This window comes from Gallinula chloropus (assembly GCF_964237585.1).
Source record: "Gallinula chloropus genome assembly, chromosome: 5".
Lineage (NCBI taxonomy): Eukaryota > Metazoa > Chordata > Aves > Gruiformes > Rallidae > Gallinula > Gallinula chloropus.
Window position 1 is genome coordinate 30277629 of NC_140090.1, and position 22006 is coordinate 30299634.

General features: G+C 37.8%; 1 protein-coding gene across 1 annotated transcript; it reads right to left on the minus strand.

The window, feature by feature from the left end:
• Positions 1-12: 12 nt before the first annotated feature.
• On the minus strand, positions 13-21371 carry MPP4 (MAGUK p55 scaffold protein 4; the record flags this gene model as incomplete). The annotated part of the gene is made up of 21 exons (XM_084264561.1): positions 13-204; positions 1182-1316; positions 3217-3325; positions 4167-4260; positions 5212-5292; positions 5833-6003; positions 6830-6871; positions 8318-8332; positions 9469-9489; positions 10232-10270; positions 11188-11205; positions 11962-12026; positions 13169-13365; positions 13814-13885; positions 14902-14987; positions 16119-16200; positions 16807-16938; positions 17469-17549; positions 18269-18346; positions 19222-19343; positions 21338-21371. 21 exons carry the CDS (start codon positions 21369-21371, stop codon positions 13-15), a joined length of 1866 nt encoding a protein of 621 aa, XP_084120687.1.
• Between the last annotated feature and the right edge of the window lie 635 nt (positions 21372-22006).

Consider the following 22006-nt stretch of genomic DNA (forward strand, 5'->3'; position numbering starts at 1 on the left):
TGCTGCTCAGAATTAGGACTGAGTGTCTGAGCATATCCATATTGCAGGAACCCACTGGGGCTCGTCCTGTGCACGATGGACTGCAGACAGGAGCTGTGCAGATGCTTCTTGTAAATTGTCATTCACAATCACTTGATCAAAGAACTGACCAAACTGAGCTTCCATTTTCTTCGCTGAATCTTCCATCTCCTGTAAATCTTCTTCCTGGGAGACAAAAAGTCAGTCTATTAAACTTCAGTGTTGTGTAGAGAAACATACCTGCATGGCCTCTGCAGAACACCTTGGGCCACGTAAACAAGAGGCAAATTGATAGTGCTAGAGTACTATACTTCATTTACAGTTTGCTGTATTAAAGTATGCCTGCTACAGTCAAGTGCCAAGCCTCTGAAACAGAGCTGACTGCCATATCCTTCCCAAGGAAATACCTTGAGTCTCAGTATGCTCTGCTTGCCCTGCAGAGGTTATTTTGCTGATGAGTGCTGGCAGAGGATATTAGGGACTAGAAGGCAAATCCACAAACACTTGGGTTCTCTTTCCACATTTTAGTTTATTTCCCCAGTGTTCAGGTTTCTTTCTCCCATGGAAATCATGATTCATTTCCATACACAGTTATGAACTGATGTGACCAGAATTTTAAGATTCTAAACTTGATTATGATTTGCCAGGAAGTAATTTGACAATGCATTAGACACATTGTAAATACAAGATATGCATTTACTACAAGCAGGATTTGTGTTTTATATAGAGAACTTGGTATAGAATTGATATTGATACTGTCATTAAGTGTTTGTAAAATAACAATACATTCTTATAACTACATGAAAAAATACTTGATTAAATTACTGAGTGAAGCACATTCCAGATATTTCAGTTCAAACTGTAAATGTATGTAGTGACTCAAATCTTGTCACAAGGCAGATATTAAAAAAAAAAGCCCAACCTCACAAAATAGCCTCTCCTTTAAAGACATTTTGAAGCAAAATGCCTCAATCCTTTTGGGGTGGAGGAAAACCCAACAGGTCAAACAGGGGAAAAAAAAAAAAAGAGAAGAATATTTTACATTTGATCCTGAAGATACAATAACCTTTTTTTTTAAAGAGTGACGTAGTAGAATGCATTATGTTCTAATGTATCAGAATCTCACAATAATAAAATTATTCTCTTCTATTCCCAAATCTCACCTTGAATTTCATGTTCACATAATAATCTGTAATGATCCTGGCATTTTTCCGAGTCTGCCTCATGCAGCTTATGCTGGGTGGCTTGACAAATATAATGTAGGGCTTTAATTCATGAGTCCGGGCTACTTGTATGCCCTGCAAATTAAGAGTAAAAAGATTTTGAGATTGACTATTTCAAGTGTTTTCATCCCAGTTTTACTCCCATAAAAAGCTAATTATTTACAACTTGCTGTTACCTCTAAACCTAGCAGTAACCTTTTTCAGAAATACCTACTTTAGAATGACCTCACTAATAATCCCTGAACCAGACACTGTTAAGCAACTGTAGCATACCAGTCACTTAATTCTGCTTGTTAACCTTATTAGGATATGCTTTCAACTCCAGTGACTGACTGGACATTGTTATTAACTGCATTCAACATTAGACTAATCTGAAATCTACTTTAACTGCTGGGGAGCTACCTTTGGAAAAAGTACACATTTATCGCTCCATCCTGGAAGAAATTATCCTGCCTTCACAAGTCTTTGTGTGGTGTAACATTCCCTGATGCTAATAAGCATTTTTAAACTACTGCAAAGCAGTAGAAGGAACTGGAACACATACACATTAAAAAGCCCAGCATATGAAGTTGGCCAAGCCACCAGATTTCAAATACAAGTATGCAACTCAGCAGTAATTTCCCTATCTCACAGCAGTTACTGAAGAGCAGATATGTGCTATTATTTCATACCCTTCCCAAAACTTGTCCTTTAAATTTATAGCCAAAAAACCTTATAGTGACACATCTGCTCAACGAGGACATTCACACACCCCCCACCCATTCTCCCTCTTTTTTTCGGAGAAGTGTAGCAGAATAAACCAAGGACATTTTTTAGATGTGAAATGAAGACTAAAATGTGGCCTAATCTGCCCCTTCTACCAGTTTGGATTTTGAGTAGCACCCCACAGGTCATGTAACTTAACTTTTATTTCAAACAGCCAAACCACTCCTGACCTAAGGCTCTGAATGCACTGGCCTTGCATAATTAGAGAGAAGTCTCTATTGTGTCTCTCTTTACATTCTCTTAGAAGAGATGCTGAAACCCAGGAGTCTAAACAGCTCCTAAGTACTAAATATGCAAGTTTAGTAGGATTTTGCTGGCCACAGGTTTAAATCTCTTAGATATTTACAAACTTGGGCCTTTATTACTGTTATCTTCATCAGTAAATTCAGTGCAAAGATAGAAGGAAAAAAAACGGTGAATAGTGTCTAAGTGAAAAGATTAGCATGGTAAGTAGTTCTGAAAGTGTTAGATGTAGTAAAAGTAATTAAGAAAAAAATACAGAAGAATATAAGGATTGTATTTGAAGTATTTTTGCAATGCCCAGCATAGACACATCTGGTTATCGCCCTATTTGAAGCACCTCTTGCTAACATCTGCTAGGGCATATGTGGAAGCTGTGCAAGCTGCCCTTTCTCATATAGTCAACATTTGCAAACTGTGGCCCCCTAGGTGAGTAGTGGTCTACACAGCAAGCACAGGCTGCAGGTTCTTGTTTGGTTACATGCACCAGCGGCTTACTCCCAGCTGTTAAGTTAGTTCTGAAGAGCAGTAAATGCATTATAATTCCCGGCTTTTGCTTGATTAATAGTTGCTACTTTTACCAAAGGGTGTCCAGAGGTTGCTAACAGAAGGACAGAACTTTCAACTCACATGACTTGGAGGAGAAAGAAATCCCATGTAACAGTCTCTGCATGAAAACATAATCCTTGCTTTAAGCAACTATGAATTAATTTCTGTACCATTCCACCTGATAACGCAGCTGCTGATTTGGAAACAGATGAACTATACTGATCTGTAGACACTTGTCACCATAGTATTCCCACCTCCCAAGACCCAGTGGAAAAAATAATCTATTATTAATAAGCACCATGAGCTAAAGCAAAAACCAAGACAAAGTGACTAATGGTGTTCCAATAGCTCAGTAATGTACGGAGAATTATTTTCTCTCCCAGGAGATAAACTGTAGAGTCCCTGCCCTTTTGCAACTCACCTGCGGTTCTAAATCTATTACACAGATCTTCCCTTCATCAAGGACTGTTCGCACTGCATCAGTACTGGTACCATACAGGTACCCTTTGTATTCTCCATATTCCAGCATTCTGCAACAGCAGTAAGAAGGAAAATGAAAGCGTACCTCAGTCTCAAAGGATTTCATTTCAGGAACTATAATCCAGTGATAAAAGATTGAATGATCTTAAAACATAGTGAACACTGATGAACAACCTCCACCTTTGCTCTTCCCCACTACACTGGGCACACTATCACAATGATTACAGTTCAAGGCCTCCAAAGCACTCATCTTCTTGTACCAAATTACATCTTTAGAGGTTGTGATTCTAATGATAAAACGTTTGTCATTTATATGGTACTCATAATTTAATAAATCAGAAGATCTCAAAGCCCTTGGCACAGCTCAAGGAATGTAACTTCTGGGCTGGTCTGTCTTGGCAGAGGGATTATTGCTGCACAAAAAGCAGCAGATGCTTTTGAAAGTTTGGCCCTACAGTTTAGGTACTGGAGATCAGAGAATCACTAGGTTGGAAAAGACTTTTGAGATCATCAAGTCCAACCATACCCGTCCTCTACTAAACCGTATCCCTAAGCACCTCATCTACCCATCTTTTAAATACATCAAAGTATTTGTCCAGTTTCCAGAAGGGTTAAACTCATAACTTACAAGGATATCAAATAAGCTCAGGTTATCCCATCCCACTTTCCTTTAGAAGAATTCTGAGATTAATTGCTGAGGTGCTTATTTGCAACTACACAAACACATTTTTTGAAGCAATGGGCTCAAGTAGTTTGAGCAAAATTTACAACAAATATGCATTGTAAGTATGAGTGGAGGAGTCCAGACTTGAGACCTAACTACAAAACTGTATTTTCTTGGATCATGTTGCATTTTAACCAACAAAAATGTAATTTGTCTCTCCTGGTTACCTGTGGCTGTACACCATGTTTTCAAAAGTTTCCTTTGATACGTAGTGATATTCACGACCATTCATTTCATAACTCTTCTGAACACGAGTGGTGTCTGAAAGGAGATATGTATACACATACAAACACACAAAACCCAAAACAAACTGCGAGTAAGTAAGTAAATTCTTATTTAAGACAACTTTAATGAGGGACTGTAAATCAATATTTTCACAAGTAATAAAATGAATTGTTTGTATTTGCTAATCCAGAGCAAAAGCCTTGTCTACCTTACTGGTAATCCAGTGGTAAATCCTTGAAAATTAGCAAAGCACATCTGTATTTCTTGGAATGGAAGGACAGTGGTTTAATCCAACTATCTGTGACTCAAACCAATCAGCAACTGCTTTCAAAGTGGTTGCACAACTGTTTGTACTCCTCTGAGGTAAGATTTATTGAAGTTCATCCAGAAGCATCCCACAAGCCTTCCCACATTTGCATTTTAAGCACAAAACAATTCCTGAGTTTTCAACTAGCTTCAGATTCATACATTTCATGTTTGGTTATCCACATTACAAGAACCAAATATCACAGGTAGAAACTATTTCAATTGTTATGTCAAATTAAGCTATACAAGTATCATCAGAGACTAGAAGTCTAATAGGGAAAGCTGCAAAGCCTATTAAGCACCATTTTCTGTTGCCTTCATTTTCATATCTGATCACCTAAACACTATGAACTTACCATATCCCTCAGAAACATTTTTAAATCTGGGAAAAGCAAACATCAGAATGAAACAAAATCATGCAATCTACTACTACATAAGGCTTCAAAGGTTTCAGGAGCTGTAACTTGAAAATGCTTTGGCTGATTTGCCAAAATAAAGAGAAAAATAGTATTTTAAATTAACCCTTATAAAAGCAAATCACTCTGTCCTACAGTAGAGCTGAAAAAACAGCTATGCAACGAAGAGTGGATATGAATATGCAAAGGTAAGAGGGAGGTACCTGACAGGTCTTAATCACATTTGAAGGGGATAGTGAGGGGAGAGAGGAGAAACATTACATACGAGGTACGGCACTTTGAAACTCTCGTGGGTTACTTGCAATAAGTCTTCGCCTTAGCTCATTCACACCAACTCCTGCAGGGCCTGGCAAGTTTGAAAAGGAACTAATATTACTGACAGAGGCACTTTGCATATGCACACTCCTCATTTTCTAACATATTGAGCACACACAAATGAAATGTAAAGAAATTCACAAAAAAATGTGTCAGAAGTGACTGAAGCATCTTGATTGATTCAGAGTACAAATGACCTCCCAGCAACATAGTCATATGCACAAGGCACCTCAGCAATACCATTTTAAAAGAAAAAAAAAATATTATCAAATATGTCCAGACTTAGAAAGCACAATGGATTTGCCTTCACCCAGTTTGCTTTATCAGGATTATGGAACACTGCAGAACAGCATCCTCCTTTCAGTCACTGTCATTAAAAATAGCTTGAAAGCTCGCACCTCGCTTCATACAGCATTTCCTATAGCAGGCATTATTACAGAATCTTTTTAGTTCCCCTGCCAATAACTGAGATTTTTCTCAGGAAATCTCACTGGATAAAACCAAGACTGACTGTTTCCTCCACTCTGTTCCAGGTTGTGAAATTTGCATAAGAAAGTAATTAACCTCTTACCCACTAGTATAATGAGTCTGTTCCGGTCTGCGGGGTGCCGCTGGTACCGAACCACCTCCTCATAGGGAGCCGCAAGAGTGCTGTAACAGCTGCTGGGGCACCGTGCGTAACATGACTGCTGGTTGATCCGGGACTTCCTGCGACACAGACGCATACTTCTCCGGAAACCAGCTGTAAGGGGCAAAGCCAGCAGAACTAGAACATACACCTGAGATGCAGGCAGCTAGTACTTTAGTCTAGAGTGTCTCTTTCAAAGCCACACAAGATAGTAGGTTTTTGAGCTTTTTTGCAGGGTGAAAGTTAGTGAATGTCTTTGTTGTGCTTGGTATGTCATCTTGGTAGAACCTTGGAGCTTTAAAGGACAGCTAAGTCCCCGAATCTTACTGAAAATTAGCCCAGAATTAGACCTACTAAAGATCCCCAAACAAACCAAAGGAGAAGTTTCCGGCCACATCAAGCATCATGAGGAAACGGGTCAACTGTTTTTTGATAGCATAGCTGGTTCATTCTCCTAAAGCAAATCCAGAACATTTGCTTCAGCCTCCAGAATGAACCTAAACATTTTAAAGGTCTCTATGGTCTAGTAACAGGGATAGGTTTACTGTTCCATCTCACCATCCAACTCTGAAAACCTCACTTTTAGGTCTACTTTTCTAATGAAAGCACTAATGATTATTCTCAGGATTGACAGACAACAGAACAACATTGTGCTGTGGTAAAATTTATCTTGAAGTAAAGGGAATCTTAACAGCCAGTCAAGTTAAAATAGTGGCAGCCAAGTCTCAGTAGAAACCTAACAGGAAGAGATATTTAAATGGAGACAACAAGTAGTGGTAGGAGGAAAGCAATTACTTAAAGTTTGGAAAACAGAGAAAATAGATTTCTATTCAGTAAGTCTTTAGGTGAAATAAAGATCAAATAATTTTATTTAACTTCAGACAAGCACTTAATCTAGATCAAGTGTCAGACATCTTACTTATCTTTAAACATTGCGTACCAATAAAGACTCGTTGACCAAATTCACCAAATTCTTCCTCTTCTAGAATATGAAGAACAAATACTCATGAAATAAAAAAAGAACAGTGAAAGCTGAAGAGCAAGATGGCTAACAATTATTGCTGATCCCAAATGCAAAACAATATTCAGTAAACATATGAAAGTACTATGCCTAATCTAATACAGAAAAGGATGATACTCCATCATATGAAATATTCAAGTATTTCACATGACCAATGACCTGTTCAAAGGACCAATATTTCTGCAAGAGAAAAAATGAACTTAGAAAGCCTTGGTATTTTCTAAATTAGATTTGAAACTCAAAATTCTATGTGTTTCATTTCTGATAACTAGATGACAGACAATACTTGGAAACAGTGAAGAAGCCTTCACATAATTTAAGATTTTCAGGTGAAACCTAGCTTAGCAGAATTCTTTAGTTGCAATTTTACAATAACCTACAAGTCAGTATCTCAAAATCAGATGTAAAAATTTATAACTCAATTTCTACCTGGCAGCATACTTGGGAAAATGCAACTTGCATCTGGTCAGATCTTTCAGGCAGAAGGAAAACCTGAATTTATTATGTCTTTTTCATTATCTTTGGATCAGTGATATCTATGCTCCAACATACCAGGCTAAATCTGTTTCCTCCGATTCTTTTTGTCCCCATTTTCATGCTGTTCCTTGTGAAGGCTGAACCATTCAGGTTAGCCTGCTACAATCTCTACATGTGTTTTAGGCTTAAAAATATAAATTTCCCAATAGATCAATGCTGCAGCAGTTTAGAAATTTATAAAGGTGATTTGAAAACAACTAATGGGAAAAAATGGTGTCAGCAAGGTTTAGATTCCTCTCCAAAAAGGACTCCTAATTTTCCCCTATTCGTGCATGCAGTTATCCAAGCTATGTATTCCATTTAGGCCTTGTTATAGCAAGAATAAGATACAGAAGACAGGTATACATTTAAAATTAGTAATTGTTCCAAGGCAAGAACATTATTTTCATTTGCAAAGCACGCAATGTATCATCTTCTAGCACTAGATTCTTTAATCGACAGTTACCTCATAAGCCTGCAACTATCCAAACAAAATTAGATACATCTCAGTTACTCCTCTTTCATATCTATACACTCTTCATTACTTTTACATTTAAAATACAATTTTATTCCTGTATTCCTATATGTAGTAACTGTAGAAAAAATACTTGGCACAAAAATGCTCATTCAGGGCAAAGTTCAGAGTACTGTTCAGCTAACAGATGCCCATCTTCAAGTCTTTAAGTCATCATTCAAATCTCTGTGAGAATTTCTGCTTTATCTAGCCTGTGTTCTATCATATGGAGTGCAGTATGGAATCCTAAAGGAAACAAGCAATTCAGCTATCAGGTACTGTAAGAGGAGTGGTAGTTCCTGGTAATGCAATAAACACAGATAAATTCTAATAGATTACTGCTTACAGGAGACAAGAAGAAAAAAAGTTAGTCTTACCTTCCTTAAGCTCCTCTACATGTTCAGAGAGACAGACATAAACCAATTATTTTTGAGATGACAGTGTACAGTAAGATTAAAAATTTTAAAAATCCAACCAGCATTTCCCAGTGCATTTAGGAGGCAAGCACTGCAGGCTTTAAGTCTAGAGTATACCTTTTCAAGCATGAATTCTCAATTCCCAAGGAATGAAAGACTCAGCTACAGCATCTATGTCAGTATTATACTTGCAAAACATATCATACAGATGTTCAACTACAGGTTAAAGTGAAAGATAGGTCAGCAAATATTTGCATCTTTATTCCTCTGACTGGGTACAGCAGGAACTGACTCAGCACTGAGCAGTGAATAGGATTTGCAAAAGTAATCCCCAAGTGCAGTTATCAGAAACATCCTAACTTGAAAGCAAAAGACTGCCCTGTAGACCTGCTGGTTCTGTCATAAACTTTGGGCATTGCTTGAGAGGGAGAAGAGAACAAACCACCTGTGATAAAAGAAGATCTAGCTGGCAAGTAGGAACATTTTAGAGACGAGGAAGTGTAAGGTGGAATGACATTTTCTCCACAAAATTACCAAATGTCTCAAACAAAAAGCTTAGCAGTAGTACATTATTTTAGTGGGAAAATCATTAATTTTATAAGAGTTTTGCAGAACTCTCAATATGCTGTAAAGAGGTAGCTGTTACGTTAAAAAAAATCACCCCAAAACCAGCTTGGTAAAACAGTACTGATTGATTTTATGTCTGATACATAAATCATTAATTTTATAAAAGCATTTTTGCTTCTCGTATGCACATGATCAGGAACCCAGAACAGCTCTTTAACTGCTGCTGGCACTGGGGATTCAGGCCTCTGTTACCCTATGGTAATCCAATTAGCCACTGACATCAATGCAGCCCTTGCTGTCACAGCTTGCACAGGTATAACTGATTAGCATTTGATAAACAGATCTGGTAGTGATGCACCAGAAGGAATGCTTACACTTGTGGGGTAACAGGACAAAAAGGTACTAAGGTAATCAGAGAACAAGAGGAAGACTTAAGACAATAGGCCTTGATAGAATGGCTTTTCAAACCAGAATGGCTTCTGGAGCTAAACTATCATTCTCATCTTCATCACCTGCTTGTTTGGAGTTAGGTTAGAGGAACTTACCAGACTCAAATGTTTCTTCATCTTGTTTAGTAATCCAGATAGCAAAAAAATGAAAATAAAATCAAATTTTAATTATTTTCCTCCTATAGAATTTCAGAATCAGAAATCAATTTTCCATCTCCAGTCAGTCTGTCTCACACATACTTTCTCTGCTTCTGTCTATACTGAGGTGGCAGAATATAGTTTGCCATGCTTGAATTAACTGTCTGGTCTCTCTCCACCCAGTATTACAGGATCACACCCTTCCATGAGGGCTTTCTGAATTACCTCAGGAGATGAAAATTGATCTGTGCTGCTTTAGGGAGCAAGTCAAGCTAAGAGTCTTCACATGTACTATTTACATGTACAAACCTATTCTTGCTCAGTGCCTCAAAATGTATTCTCCTGAGACAGGTTTATTGACAATGAGGTGTGTGGGTTCTCTAAGACTACCATCATCTGTAGCATTAACTCTACAGTAGGCAAAAACGATGGTAACATTACAGCCACAGTCCAAAACCTGAATCAAAGAGGTTGGATTTCATTTTGGGGTGTTCCCTCTTTTTTCTTTTTTTTTTTGGCACAACACTTTACTGTACACCAGAAATACAAAGAGTTCATTTTAATACACTAATAGAAGATGAGGTTTCCAGGGTATGAAAACCAGAATTTTCTACCATTAAGTTCACTCAGAGAACAAACATTTTTATCTGGGAAACAAAATCAGGTTTTAATTAACCACTACCTTGTAGCAAACAGAATAATTTCAAGTGAATTCTGTTACCTGTTTCCACACACTTCTCATCAATCTGCATGTCATCCTCTGAAGATCAAAACAAGTGAAAAAATAATCATCGGAATCAGAAAAAACACTGGGGAGGAAAAAACCTTACAGATCTTACAAGACTGAACTTAGACATCAGAAAGAAAATATTTGAAGCTCAGATCAATTTTAGACATCTTTAAGGATTTTAACACTTAAATCGAATTTACTGACATTCTCTGTCTTTAGTGAGCAAAAGGCTCTTAAACTAGTGCTCTGAAGGGCTTGTGGCAGAAACACATCTAACTTGAATTCTCCCTTTGAATTAATAAAAGGTTTATTATGGCTGTTGCTCTGTTTATCCTCTAAATATCTATTTATTAAATAATATCATGACAGAATATAATTTTCTGCTCACTCCCTTCTCTCCCGTAGCTTTTAAACGTGTTTCTTTCCAGTGTGATTCACTCAAGGAAAGTGTTTTCTTTGGTTGATTTTAGTGCTGTTTTTACAAGGAAGAAAAGGATAAGACCACAACAATTCACATCCCTGAAATGCAATCTCGTGGGCTTACAATACTGCACTGTTTGTGTGTTCAGTTCTTGCATTCCCTTCCGGATAGCCCACTAGGAGCTATTTTCCAGTTACAGGCCAACTGTCAGGACATCTGTCAGCCATAGTCTGCCCAAATGTGTCATTTAAAGAAATACTCTTGGAGCTGCTTGACTCAGCTGCTGAAGATGGGAGAGAAAGAAGGAGAGGAAAAGAGAGAAGGGAAAAGTAGTCTTTCCTTCCTCAAAGCTGCCCAGCCAAACGGTCAGTTCCCTACCCAATAATGCATAGCTTAAATTTCCACTTCATTTTGCATTATTTACCAAAATGCTTAGTTTCTTTAACTTTTCAGAAAGCCTGTAAAGATGTATGCTATATTAATTCCAGGTACAGGAATGCAATGTTGTCCAGATACAAATTCCTACCTTCTTCCACAGTGCTTACTGCCCACAGTATGTCCATTGAAGCAGTTAAAAATGCAATAAAATTATGGTGAAAGAGAGCCCCAGCTTTACTGAACAAAGCAATCAGTGTAAGAAGAATTCTAGGCAATGAAACACACTCAAGTCTGGAAGTTATCACAAGAGAAAAAATAATGTTATACTAGTACAAAGAATCATAGAAGAAAGTGGGGAAAGAAAAAACAGGCAGAATGTTCTTTGGGAATAACTGCATATTTACAATATTTTATAGTTGGCAGAGGATGTTTCTGGATTGTTACCATAAAAACTCATGGGCAGCATAGCATATCTTATACGTCAAGGAAAAAAGTTCTTTCTTTCACAGTTTTGATAACAAAGAAACATTCTAAACATATCACATGGCACCTTCCAATGCAGAACTGTTACCTGTGTGCCTGGAAAGCCAGGCTAGTACAAATGTCAGCTCAAACATTCACACCCAATTCTCTCAGAGAGCTTCCAGATGTGATAGCCTTCAGAAGGAGTTCACAGCTTCCCTCACAGTCACATCCCAAATACACTGGAGACTATAACCTCCACCATCAGTACTCCAGGCACAACTACCATTAAGTATTTGTTTTCCATAGCGATAGTTAACACACTTCTGGGGTTACAGTATGGCTTCAGAATCCATGTCATTGAATTAAACTGAATTACCTGAGCTTCTATTTCAGTATCCCTGTAACAGAGACAAGACCTTTCTTTCCTACTCTACCATTAAAATAACTTTTCACTCACACATGGATGATTTGAGACAGAGATGGGGCTGGAAAGGCTGAGACCACCAGAATTCTCGCTGTTTCCTACACAGAAATAAACGTATCACAGTTAAAGAAACAAAACAGGCCACAAGAATTCTATGCTCTAGGCAGATTCATTGCTTATACATCAATCAGTACTGAGCTGACAGAAGGCACCAAGAATCAAAACATTACCAATGTTTTAGCCCACTGCAAAGTCCTGCATGAAAGCTGATGTACTATCAGAACTATTTAAAGTCAATTTCCAAATCAGCAGACCAGGAGTATTTAGAGTATTTTGAGTTTTTACATATAGACAGGAAGATTAGACATACTGTGGTAGAGACTCCTGGAAGTAGGAGAGCGTGCTACTGCTATGGGTAGAAGTACTACTGCCCCTGTTACTACATGGAACTCCAGTTTATCCTCAGCTTTCATTATACAGATCACAGATAGGTTTAGATATAGTATAAATGGAAGCTTATCACCTATGCTTCCATGGCCTTGTGTTTTCTTGAGGGTAACACAGACATGTGGTTAGAGGTCAGACTGAAAAATGTGCTATAACAGTTTAACTACCCTAGTTCTGGAAGCATGTAGTGTAAAAATAACGGTCTATTTATGCAGAAAATAACAGGCAAGGGATCCTTGTTTTTCCCTGAGAAAATTTTTATTTTTATTGGATTTTTTTCTTTTCCTCTCTACTAATCTGGTCAATGCAGTTTTGACAAACATTGAAGAGCTCACTCATGTCTCACAGGATGTCTTTAAATAAATACTGTTTCTTGATACAGCGATGCCCTCATACCATACATTTAATACCCTGCTCTTCAGCACTGGTCCCTCCTTCCTCCCCTCCCCCCCCTTTTTTTCAAAATCTTACACACTGGTCCCAAAATTGTCTGCAGCCTTAATTTCCACCCATGCTTCAGCTGTTACACTCCACTAGATACCTTAGCAACTAGCACAGAGTCTAGGCAAATGCTAGACTTTAGACACAATTTAAGATGATATAGGTGCTTTCAAAAGGTTGTTCTCACATAGGACTCAAGAGAAGGAGAGCAAGAAATCAGAGAACAGAAAGATGTTCATCAGATGTCACTCAGAACCACACTGCTATATAACTTACAAAAAATTTAAATAGCAAAGTCTGAATAACTGTCTAATTTTTAAACTGGAAATGACAAACATTAAGACTTCTTTACCTTTTAAGAAGATGATTTGAGGGTATAAGTCCAGCACAGGCACTGAGATCTGAAACTTTCCTGGCTTGCCACCAGAGAGCATCATTCTGGTCCACAATCTGAAGTATTTCACCCTTCTTAAAAGGCAGACCTGCATCAGCACATGGTATGGCAGGATCTTGCAAGGGCCAGTAATCTGCCATTGCTCGCACATACAGCTGGTAAAAGAAATACAGGAGAGTAAGTGGAAGCCTTGGGTAAAACAGGTACAACATAAGCTTTAGAATCATAGGACCAGATATTACTGCTACTTAAGCCATTTCATGATGATGTCAAGTTTTAAAAACAAGATGAAGCCCCAAATCCTATCTGTTCATTAAAGAAGAAAAAATATTGTCTCATCCATTGTGAAAAGAATTAACCTTCAACCTGTAGATGAATCTGAAAATGTCTTCATCACCTTTAACACAACTGTATTTCAACTTACTATCTGTACTGCTTCAGCAACACCGTACTGATACCAGCTGAGAGTTAGCCATAAAGGCAAGTAACAATTCAAGAATTGCAATAAACTTCAAAGCAACATGGTTTTGTGGTATCACATCCTTAGACATTATTGGGGTAACTGTTTGCAGTCATAATCCAGAAGAAAAAAATGTCTCTTACTGTTGTTTGGTTGCTGACAGGCCGATCAGAAACTGGAATTAATTTGAACATAATTGTCCCCTGAGACAAGGCCTAAATGATTAAAAAAGGATTTAAATATGACTGGTATTCAACACAAATAACCACACATTGGCAGCACAAACCTAACACAGCATGGCTTTGAGGTTACTAGAATGTCTATATTACAAATAGAATTTAGGTAGACAGAATGACAATACTGTATTCTTTCATAAGAAAACTCAAGAATGAAACTTCAGAGTCTTAGTAAATATTGAATTAAATCTGTGTTTCATTATAAGTATATATAATTTCAACATTAATTCTTACCAAACTTTTCTATTGAAATCTAATTTTAATTAGAAGCAGGGTCTGGTTTACAAGTGATGTAAAGTAATAAATTAAGCATTCCAATAATGTTTCTATTTCTTACACCTAGAAATAGTACAACTAGGGAAATAACACAGAAAACTGTTTACATACATCAATATCTTACTGACTGGTACTAACACTTTGCTGTGAAAAACACTGAAAAGTTGTGGGCAAAATGATGAGTAACAGGGACAGCTCAACAGATTTCTTTGTGAGAATTTTGACAATAAGTAATTACCACTGCCTTTTTTTCCAAGGCAAAGCACATCACCTACAAGCTCATCTCATCCACTCTGCTTTATGGACTCTTATTAAAACATGGACTCTTATTAGAACAGCATTTTTTCCACTATCTTCTTGTGGCATATTAACTTCTGGGAAAAGTATGAATCAGTTAAGTCTGAATAAATGAGTATTTTTTCCCAGAAAATGCAGGCAGAATAGCCACAATTGATTTCTGTGCAGAACAGGGATTAGATATAATCCCAGTTTTATACATTGTAGTTTCATGAGCAGTTGTGAACATCATTTACAGTAAGGGAACAATCTGAACTTTCTGTCAAAAATTTCAGACTTGAGAAAGAACATGTGTGTGTAAACCTCTCCTCCCACCTCCCCCAAAAAAAACAAACCCAAAACACCAAACAAACAAAAAAACCCCACCAAAAACCCAGCATACAGCTAATCTTCAGGTGCAAACTAGAAAAAAGATTCAATACCAGAATATTAATAACTTGCTCAGGGTCAAGTCCCTCAACAGGAACTCCATTTACTTCCACCAATTTGTCTCCAGCATACAGCAACCCTACAGTGAAAACAAGGATGAAAGCAGCAGCAGAAGTTTTATCACAGCATGGATTATCTTGGGTAGATGAGGCAGGGAGACGCATATACCACAGGTTTGTAAGTCAGCATTAAAAGTTTCTGTACACCAGGTATACAGGAAGAGATTTTGGATTTAGGCTGTATTGCCCTTGGATAGGGCTGTAGACTTCTGTAGGTCACAAGAAACTTGCATGTTCAGTTTACTTATTTCCTCCCATCTCTCCCATACAACTTGTTTACACTCTATTGATGATTTGCCTTAAAAGTGGCAGAGACATTTTAATACAGCTCCATTTCCCAAACTAATTTCTGGACCTATTCCTGCTAAACCCATTATATTAATAGACCATGAAACTTGGAATCAGACCCTTAAGAATTCTAGGTGCAGTAGGACTCCTCTCTGTCCTTTACAAAGTCTTCACCATATTGTTTACTTTTATATTTTCCTCAGTTCAATTAAACCATTAATCAGACGAGGACCTTAATCAGCTATTGTCTGTAGTTTGGGTTTTCTTCTCTATCACAGGCCAGAAAATATTAAAAGGAACTATATTATCATTAGAGTTGACTCTTACTTCTGATGCTTTACATTTTAGTTACTTTACAGTTCTGAAGGAACATGGAACACATTCAATTCTGGGATGACAAAGTAATAACATTTCCAAGGAAACTCCTTGGAAGATTGCTTAGCAACTAATGCTACCAAAGCATTTAGTGTAATAGTGCCAAGAAGTATTAGTATATATTCCTTAACACCCATCACCTTACAGACTCACAGACTACTGATTCCATTTCTGCAGTAGGGAATGAGCTGCTGGTATTTATACTATGCTGCAGTTTGGGACATTCCTGATCAGTCTGATGACAGATTTCTCCAGGTATTGGTGCTAAGAATACATAATGAAAACTGGATTTGTACTTCAACTCAGTCCCAAACACAGCACATTCATATGAAAAATCAGTGAAACCAGAATCAAAGTCACCTCAACGTATCACTATTTAGAGTGCTGTCCAACATACACATCATCTTGTTCTATAATGGAAGACTGCAGTAGCTAAGCTTCAAATATCTTATTTCAAGTTTTTGTATTTTCTTTCAAATTACACATACCACTTCTGTCTGCTAGCCCACCATGGATCACACGAGCAACTGTTATGTCCCCTGTTATCTCATGGCGCTTAATGGTGGCACCCTGGCAAATAAAAAGAAAGACAAAACACGCTAATCACTTGAAGAACCCTTGTGAGTTTCCTTTCACATCTCAAGTCTGATCTCTGTAGTGAGAAAAAGGGCATTGAAAGATACACCACACAGATCTAGCAATAACGTAACATTACTAGTACTAAGACCTTCAATGTCTTCAGCTTCCATCATACTAAAATCACCTCAGATTCTAAGAAATCTTTTCCATATTACAGCTATCCTTTCGTAAAACAGTGTTTTCTGTTTACAACCACATATGATTCCTAAAGAGCCTTTCAGAGGCTCTCTTCCCTTCCTTCCTATTTTGGAGAAAGGAATAGCTATCAATCCTATTAGCATTTTCACTGTATCAGTTAGAAACATCTGCCAAATGTTCAAACCCTGAGCAGACAAGGGACTGAACAATGTGCTCAAGTTGTACTGGCACTGAGCAGGGTCAGATGGTCTCCTAAGTCCCTTTCCAAACTCAATAATTACTGTGATTCTGTGAAAACCCGACAATGATGCACACTATCTATGTGACATTCCTGGAAAGAAATCAATATGTAATACTTGTAAGTTAAAATATTTGACAGACAACAGACAGCTCCCTCACCAGAGGCTGGTTGTTTTTCACTAAGCAGACAATCCTCATAGCTTCTTCATTTTCAGGTAAGTTGTCTGGCAGCGGTGGAAGGGATGGTTCAAAATCCTTCTGAGCCACAGTATCATGAGCAGATAGCAAGGCCTGTTATAAACAAAACCAAGCCAAAGAACCAACCAGTAAGCAAAGGTCATACAGCAGAACAGCTTTAAACAATCACTAGTCAGTAAATGGAAATCAGTGAGTAAGTTCCTATAGAACATAGATTCCCTTTCACACATTGACATTTTCTTCTTTCCATTTGGAAATTCAAATGGTGAAATGAAGCTTTAAGAACAGTTCCTCTCTCTGCTTCTGGAAAATTTACAAAAGATTAAAAATTTCTATTTAGAACTCCAGGATAAAAATATGCAGGGTTTGCAATTACAAGGAAAATTTGGGTTTATGTGTCTGCATCAACTGCTCAGAATTTAACTTTGTAAGCAACATCTCTGTCAAGCATAGCCCTTCAGTAAAATACAGCCTACTACAGGTGCTTCAAGTATACAGTCCTTATCTGATTTCATGACTAGTTGCCCCTGGCTTCTTTGCCAGTTCTTCTGAACAACTGGCCATCTGTTTCCTTTCCTATTCCTGACAGCCCTAGGAGCAAACTGTCCTTAAGCAGGACTTGCCTTGAAATGTGGAGCTCGCAGCAGCCGTCTTAGCTCTTTGATCTCTCCAGACGGAGGACCTTCACGCAGTAACTCCAACACCTGACAAATGCAAGAGAGAAAGCACTGAAGCTGGTTCAGCTCAACAATTAACTTAAGAAAACTCCAAACTGAACTTAAAGGAATACGGTATGGAAAGAATGTTAAGCCCCTCCGTGTTCTATGACTTGGAGAATATCCATACAGTTTGCTCAAGGATTGGACAATGTAACCACAGCTGCTAAACACTCAGCCAGCTTTATTTTAGTTCAGGCACAGTGCCATGTGCTCTAATTTCTTTTTTTTCTCATGTCCCTCAACCAATTTCATCATTAATGTCAGCTTCTCCACTTAGTCATTTGTTATCCCTCTAATTCAGAAAATTAAGAATTGATCAGCTATTATGATTAGAAAAATCCCAAAATATTTTCAAAACCCTCAAATCAGACTGCTTGATTGCAGCCGTAAGACTGAATCACACAGTTAGGTGGGAGGAAAAACATACGGCCAGTGCTTAAAACAGATTATTTACATGTTCATTACACTGGGTAGGGCTTGTGCAGTTTAGTGATCACAGCTGTACACATTTCTCAATCCCCTCTCTCAACACATTAAGAATTATCAAGTAGTTTGACAATTGTGTGATGAGAGAATCTTTCAAGTTTATATAGTGTACTCAGACCTGAGACATGAAACACATGCCAGAACACTGCAATCTTCAGCCAAGTGGCCTAATTTGGTATGGGTAGGTAAAGCAATGTACAGCATATACACAGTCTTACCTCACGAGTCAACACACATGCCTGCAGCGTGACAGGAGCTGGTCTCTTCCCGAGGTAGTGTTGGAGGCATTCGTAAATCTGTTGCATGTCATGGTAGACAAGACAATGGAACGATGATATGATCTGTTCACATGATTATATAGATACACACACACAATACAATGGACCATACTGTATTTCTAGGAATTTCTCAGTCCAAATAGAATCAAAGAGCTTCCGATCTCAATCCTTAACATCCAAAGCATCTGGAATTTATTCTGCAATTCATTGTCTTCCCATAGTATCAGCCAGCTTGCCAGTTATGCTGTGGTTTATGAATTTTCCAGTAGGAAAAGCTGATTACACAGAAGAATAGGCTGGTAGTGTCAATTCTCTGACTTATACCTTACTTCCTTCCCCTAGTTGCAGGCCCAAATAACAGTAAATTCAACTTAAAATTAAATCTCTCTATTTAAAATGACCTACGGACATTCTTATCCACCACAAGCTTTTCTTCTTTAAAATGTAAATAGTTTAAAAATCCTTGTTAGAGGAATAGCAAAATTTGTACAGAATGTGCCTCAAAGACACAATTCAGCTCAAGAGGGAAACACCAGCCAAAATTATGTTCTGTAACAAAATCTTTAGTGACACACCAGAACAGTGTGGGGAAAAAAAAACAACCAACCAACCAAAAAAACCCACAAGCATCCATGCCAAAAAGTGGGATGTGTAGCCATACAGAGATTTAAGAGGTGAAAAGACACCTGGGCAGTGCTATGTTCAGTGCCCCTCCCTTGCCTAATATAAAGTAGTAGAGCTTTAATGTCTGGGACTGCTGGTGTTAGGACTGACATTGGGACTATCAGCATTTATTGTAAATAAGCATTGATTGTCCTGATATGGCAAAAGAGGAATTTCCTAGAGATTGTTCTCTGGGAAAACTCCACCTTCACAGCTGAGTATTACATTACCTTTAAAAGTGCTTGCAGCCAGCGAGATCTGAGCAGGTCATATAACATGCCAACGCCATTGACATCTCTTTTACAGAGCAAACTCAGTTCTTGTAGCACTAGAGTCAGAACATGAGATATACCTGAGCCCAAGAAACAGAAAAGTGCAAGACATTTCATTTCAAATAGAAGACCAACTAAAGCCAGTGACCCAGGCCTTTGAAAAATACCTTTCCTCAGTTTATACTTCCAAGAAATGTACCCATTTCCTGTCTGCTTTGCCTGTTCCTACAGTCAACTGTTTCACAAGAACTTTATTATGTTATTAACCAGCAGGGTTAGGTCAGTACTAGCAACTTTCAACTGATCTGAGAAAAAAACAGGGAATCTCACACACATTAATGTAGATTAAAGCTCATACCTCCTGCTGGGGAGAGGTAAACATAAAAAATTACCTTGTTCATTTTATAGGCTTTTCTTTTGGATGACCCAGTGTTTTTCTTCACTCTTGAGAAGTATGGACATTTTGGGGAGAATATCACTACTGAAAATACGAATTCCTGCCAAATGCATACCATTGCCAGACACCCACGACACATCACAGGAAAAGGGAAGACCCATTCTTACTATTAGAAGCAGCACTTGATCTGTTAGGAACAGTATTCTAATACAGTGGAAAACTAAAAAATCCAGTGTCTTTCTAAAATCTCAAGGAGGCAGAAACTACAAGGTGACAAGATAAGATGTTATACAAACTGGATTTTTGTGAGCACATGGAATTTAATTTTACCTCAGAAATTACAATTCTGATATGTGACACACTTCAAGATACACAATGCTTATAATGGTACTAATACTATACCATTCCTTAACAACAGTACTAATACAATACTAAATCCTAGGAATTACTAAACTATAAGGGTTTAAGAGATCATAAGAGTTGGATTCCTGACTCACACTGAATGTAAGTTCACAACTCCTGTGTATTTTGGCAAGCACAGGCTGTTTCTACTTTTTAGTGCCAAGTAATCACAAAATACAAATGTATCTAGAGACTTGCCTTTTTATTTGTTTATTTACAATATTAAACTTGGCATGTAGCACTGACTAACATTGCAATACAAGAAAACTGTTGAAATAAACCCAAGACACTTGGAGCTTCTAAGGTTACATCAGCCAAAGTCAAAATGATTTCTTACAACTAAAGCTCATTCAGCAGACCCAGAATAGCTGAGTACTCACTGCTGCAGACAGTATTACCAGCTGCTATCATCCCAGCACCACAGCGAACCTAAACATGGAAGCTGCTCTTGACTTCTCTCCTGAGCAGTGTTTATAGCCATTGACAGTTAGTTGTACCAGCTCCAGACTTTGATGTTTCTAACTCTGATGTGAGATCTATCTTCAACTTCAGTTGTTCTCAGATATTTGTCTTATGCCTGAGTTTATACAGGTACTGGCCTGCTAAGTCCTCCTTGCAGGCAGAATTATTGCGTATCCAAACTGGGAAAACCTGGAAATTTACCTCATTATCAAAAGAACCAACTCTTTCTGGAAAGCAGAGAAAAATTATAAACTCAGCAAACCCTGATTATGAGCCCCCCCCCCCCAGGAAATATCTCCCAAAGCATAGTTAACTTAAAAGGATTCTTTTCTACATGAACTTCCTAGTGCCTAATAGAACATTCACTGTAGTAGAGACACTTTTCAAGGTTGTTTGCTCATTACTAGTCGCATCTTTTTGAGATGACTTGAACCTCCTAGAACGTTATCCCTACATCAAAATGGGCTGAAATAGACCAAGACATTCTATACAGAAACAAACCTTCAAACTACAGAGAATAATTTCCTTAAGAAAAAAACCCAAAACATCTTGCAGTTATTAGTAACTCTTGATACAACTGCAAAGACCCTTGACTTCATAAGCCAGAAACAAATGCCAGGTATTCTCTTCTGATGTTCTCTAAATTAACTACATACCACCACTAAACATCAAGACCTCTTCCAATTACTTAGTTATAGTACTTCTAGACATGTTGCTATCTCTCATGACTCAGTGGACGAAGAGTCACTGGGACCAAGGAAAAACCTTTATGTCAGTTTTCTTTCTTTTTGAAAAAGCAATGCAAAACTGTACCATTTTCTTGACTGCAGACTGTTGGCACTTCCATCTCTTCCTTTATTCAAGGAGATTCCAGCCACTTCTTTGAGTACTGCATTCACACCAAATAGGTTTCACAAAGATAGGTGCTGAGCTAGGGAGAAGAGTATACTCACATCAGAATACTCCCAGGTATTTTAGATTGTTAAGAAAGTAGAATTTAAAATCGGGGAGGGGCAACTATTCCTATTTGAAGTGCACAACAGGTTGCAAGCATGACTCCCACCTCTAAATTCAGTTACCTACCTGCATTGAAAATGCAGAAAGATGAACCTCAACTGCAATATGACATTTTATTTCCTTCATGTAATTTGTCGTTAGCTTGCTTCATTAAACCATCTAAAATAAGCTTTTTTACACATCATGTGTTCCCCAGCTTTTTAACTACATTGCCATGGAAAGCTATTTGTTTTTCCCCAAAGACTTCTAAAGACTTCTAAAGCTTGGAAAATAATCATGTTCAAAACCATATTGTATTTCTCTTGTTACTACTGTATTGTTAAAATTGAAAGACTCTTGAGTTTCTTCTGTTTTTCATTGAGCAAGGACAAGATTTTGCAAAAAAGGGATTCCTGTTTCTACCACTGTTAGAATTCAAGGTCTTTGAAGGATTTGTTCTACAAAGATTTCATATTTTCCTCTAAT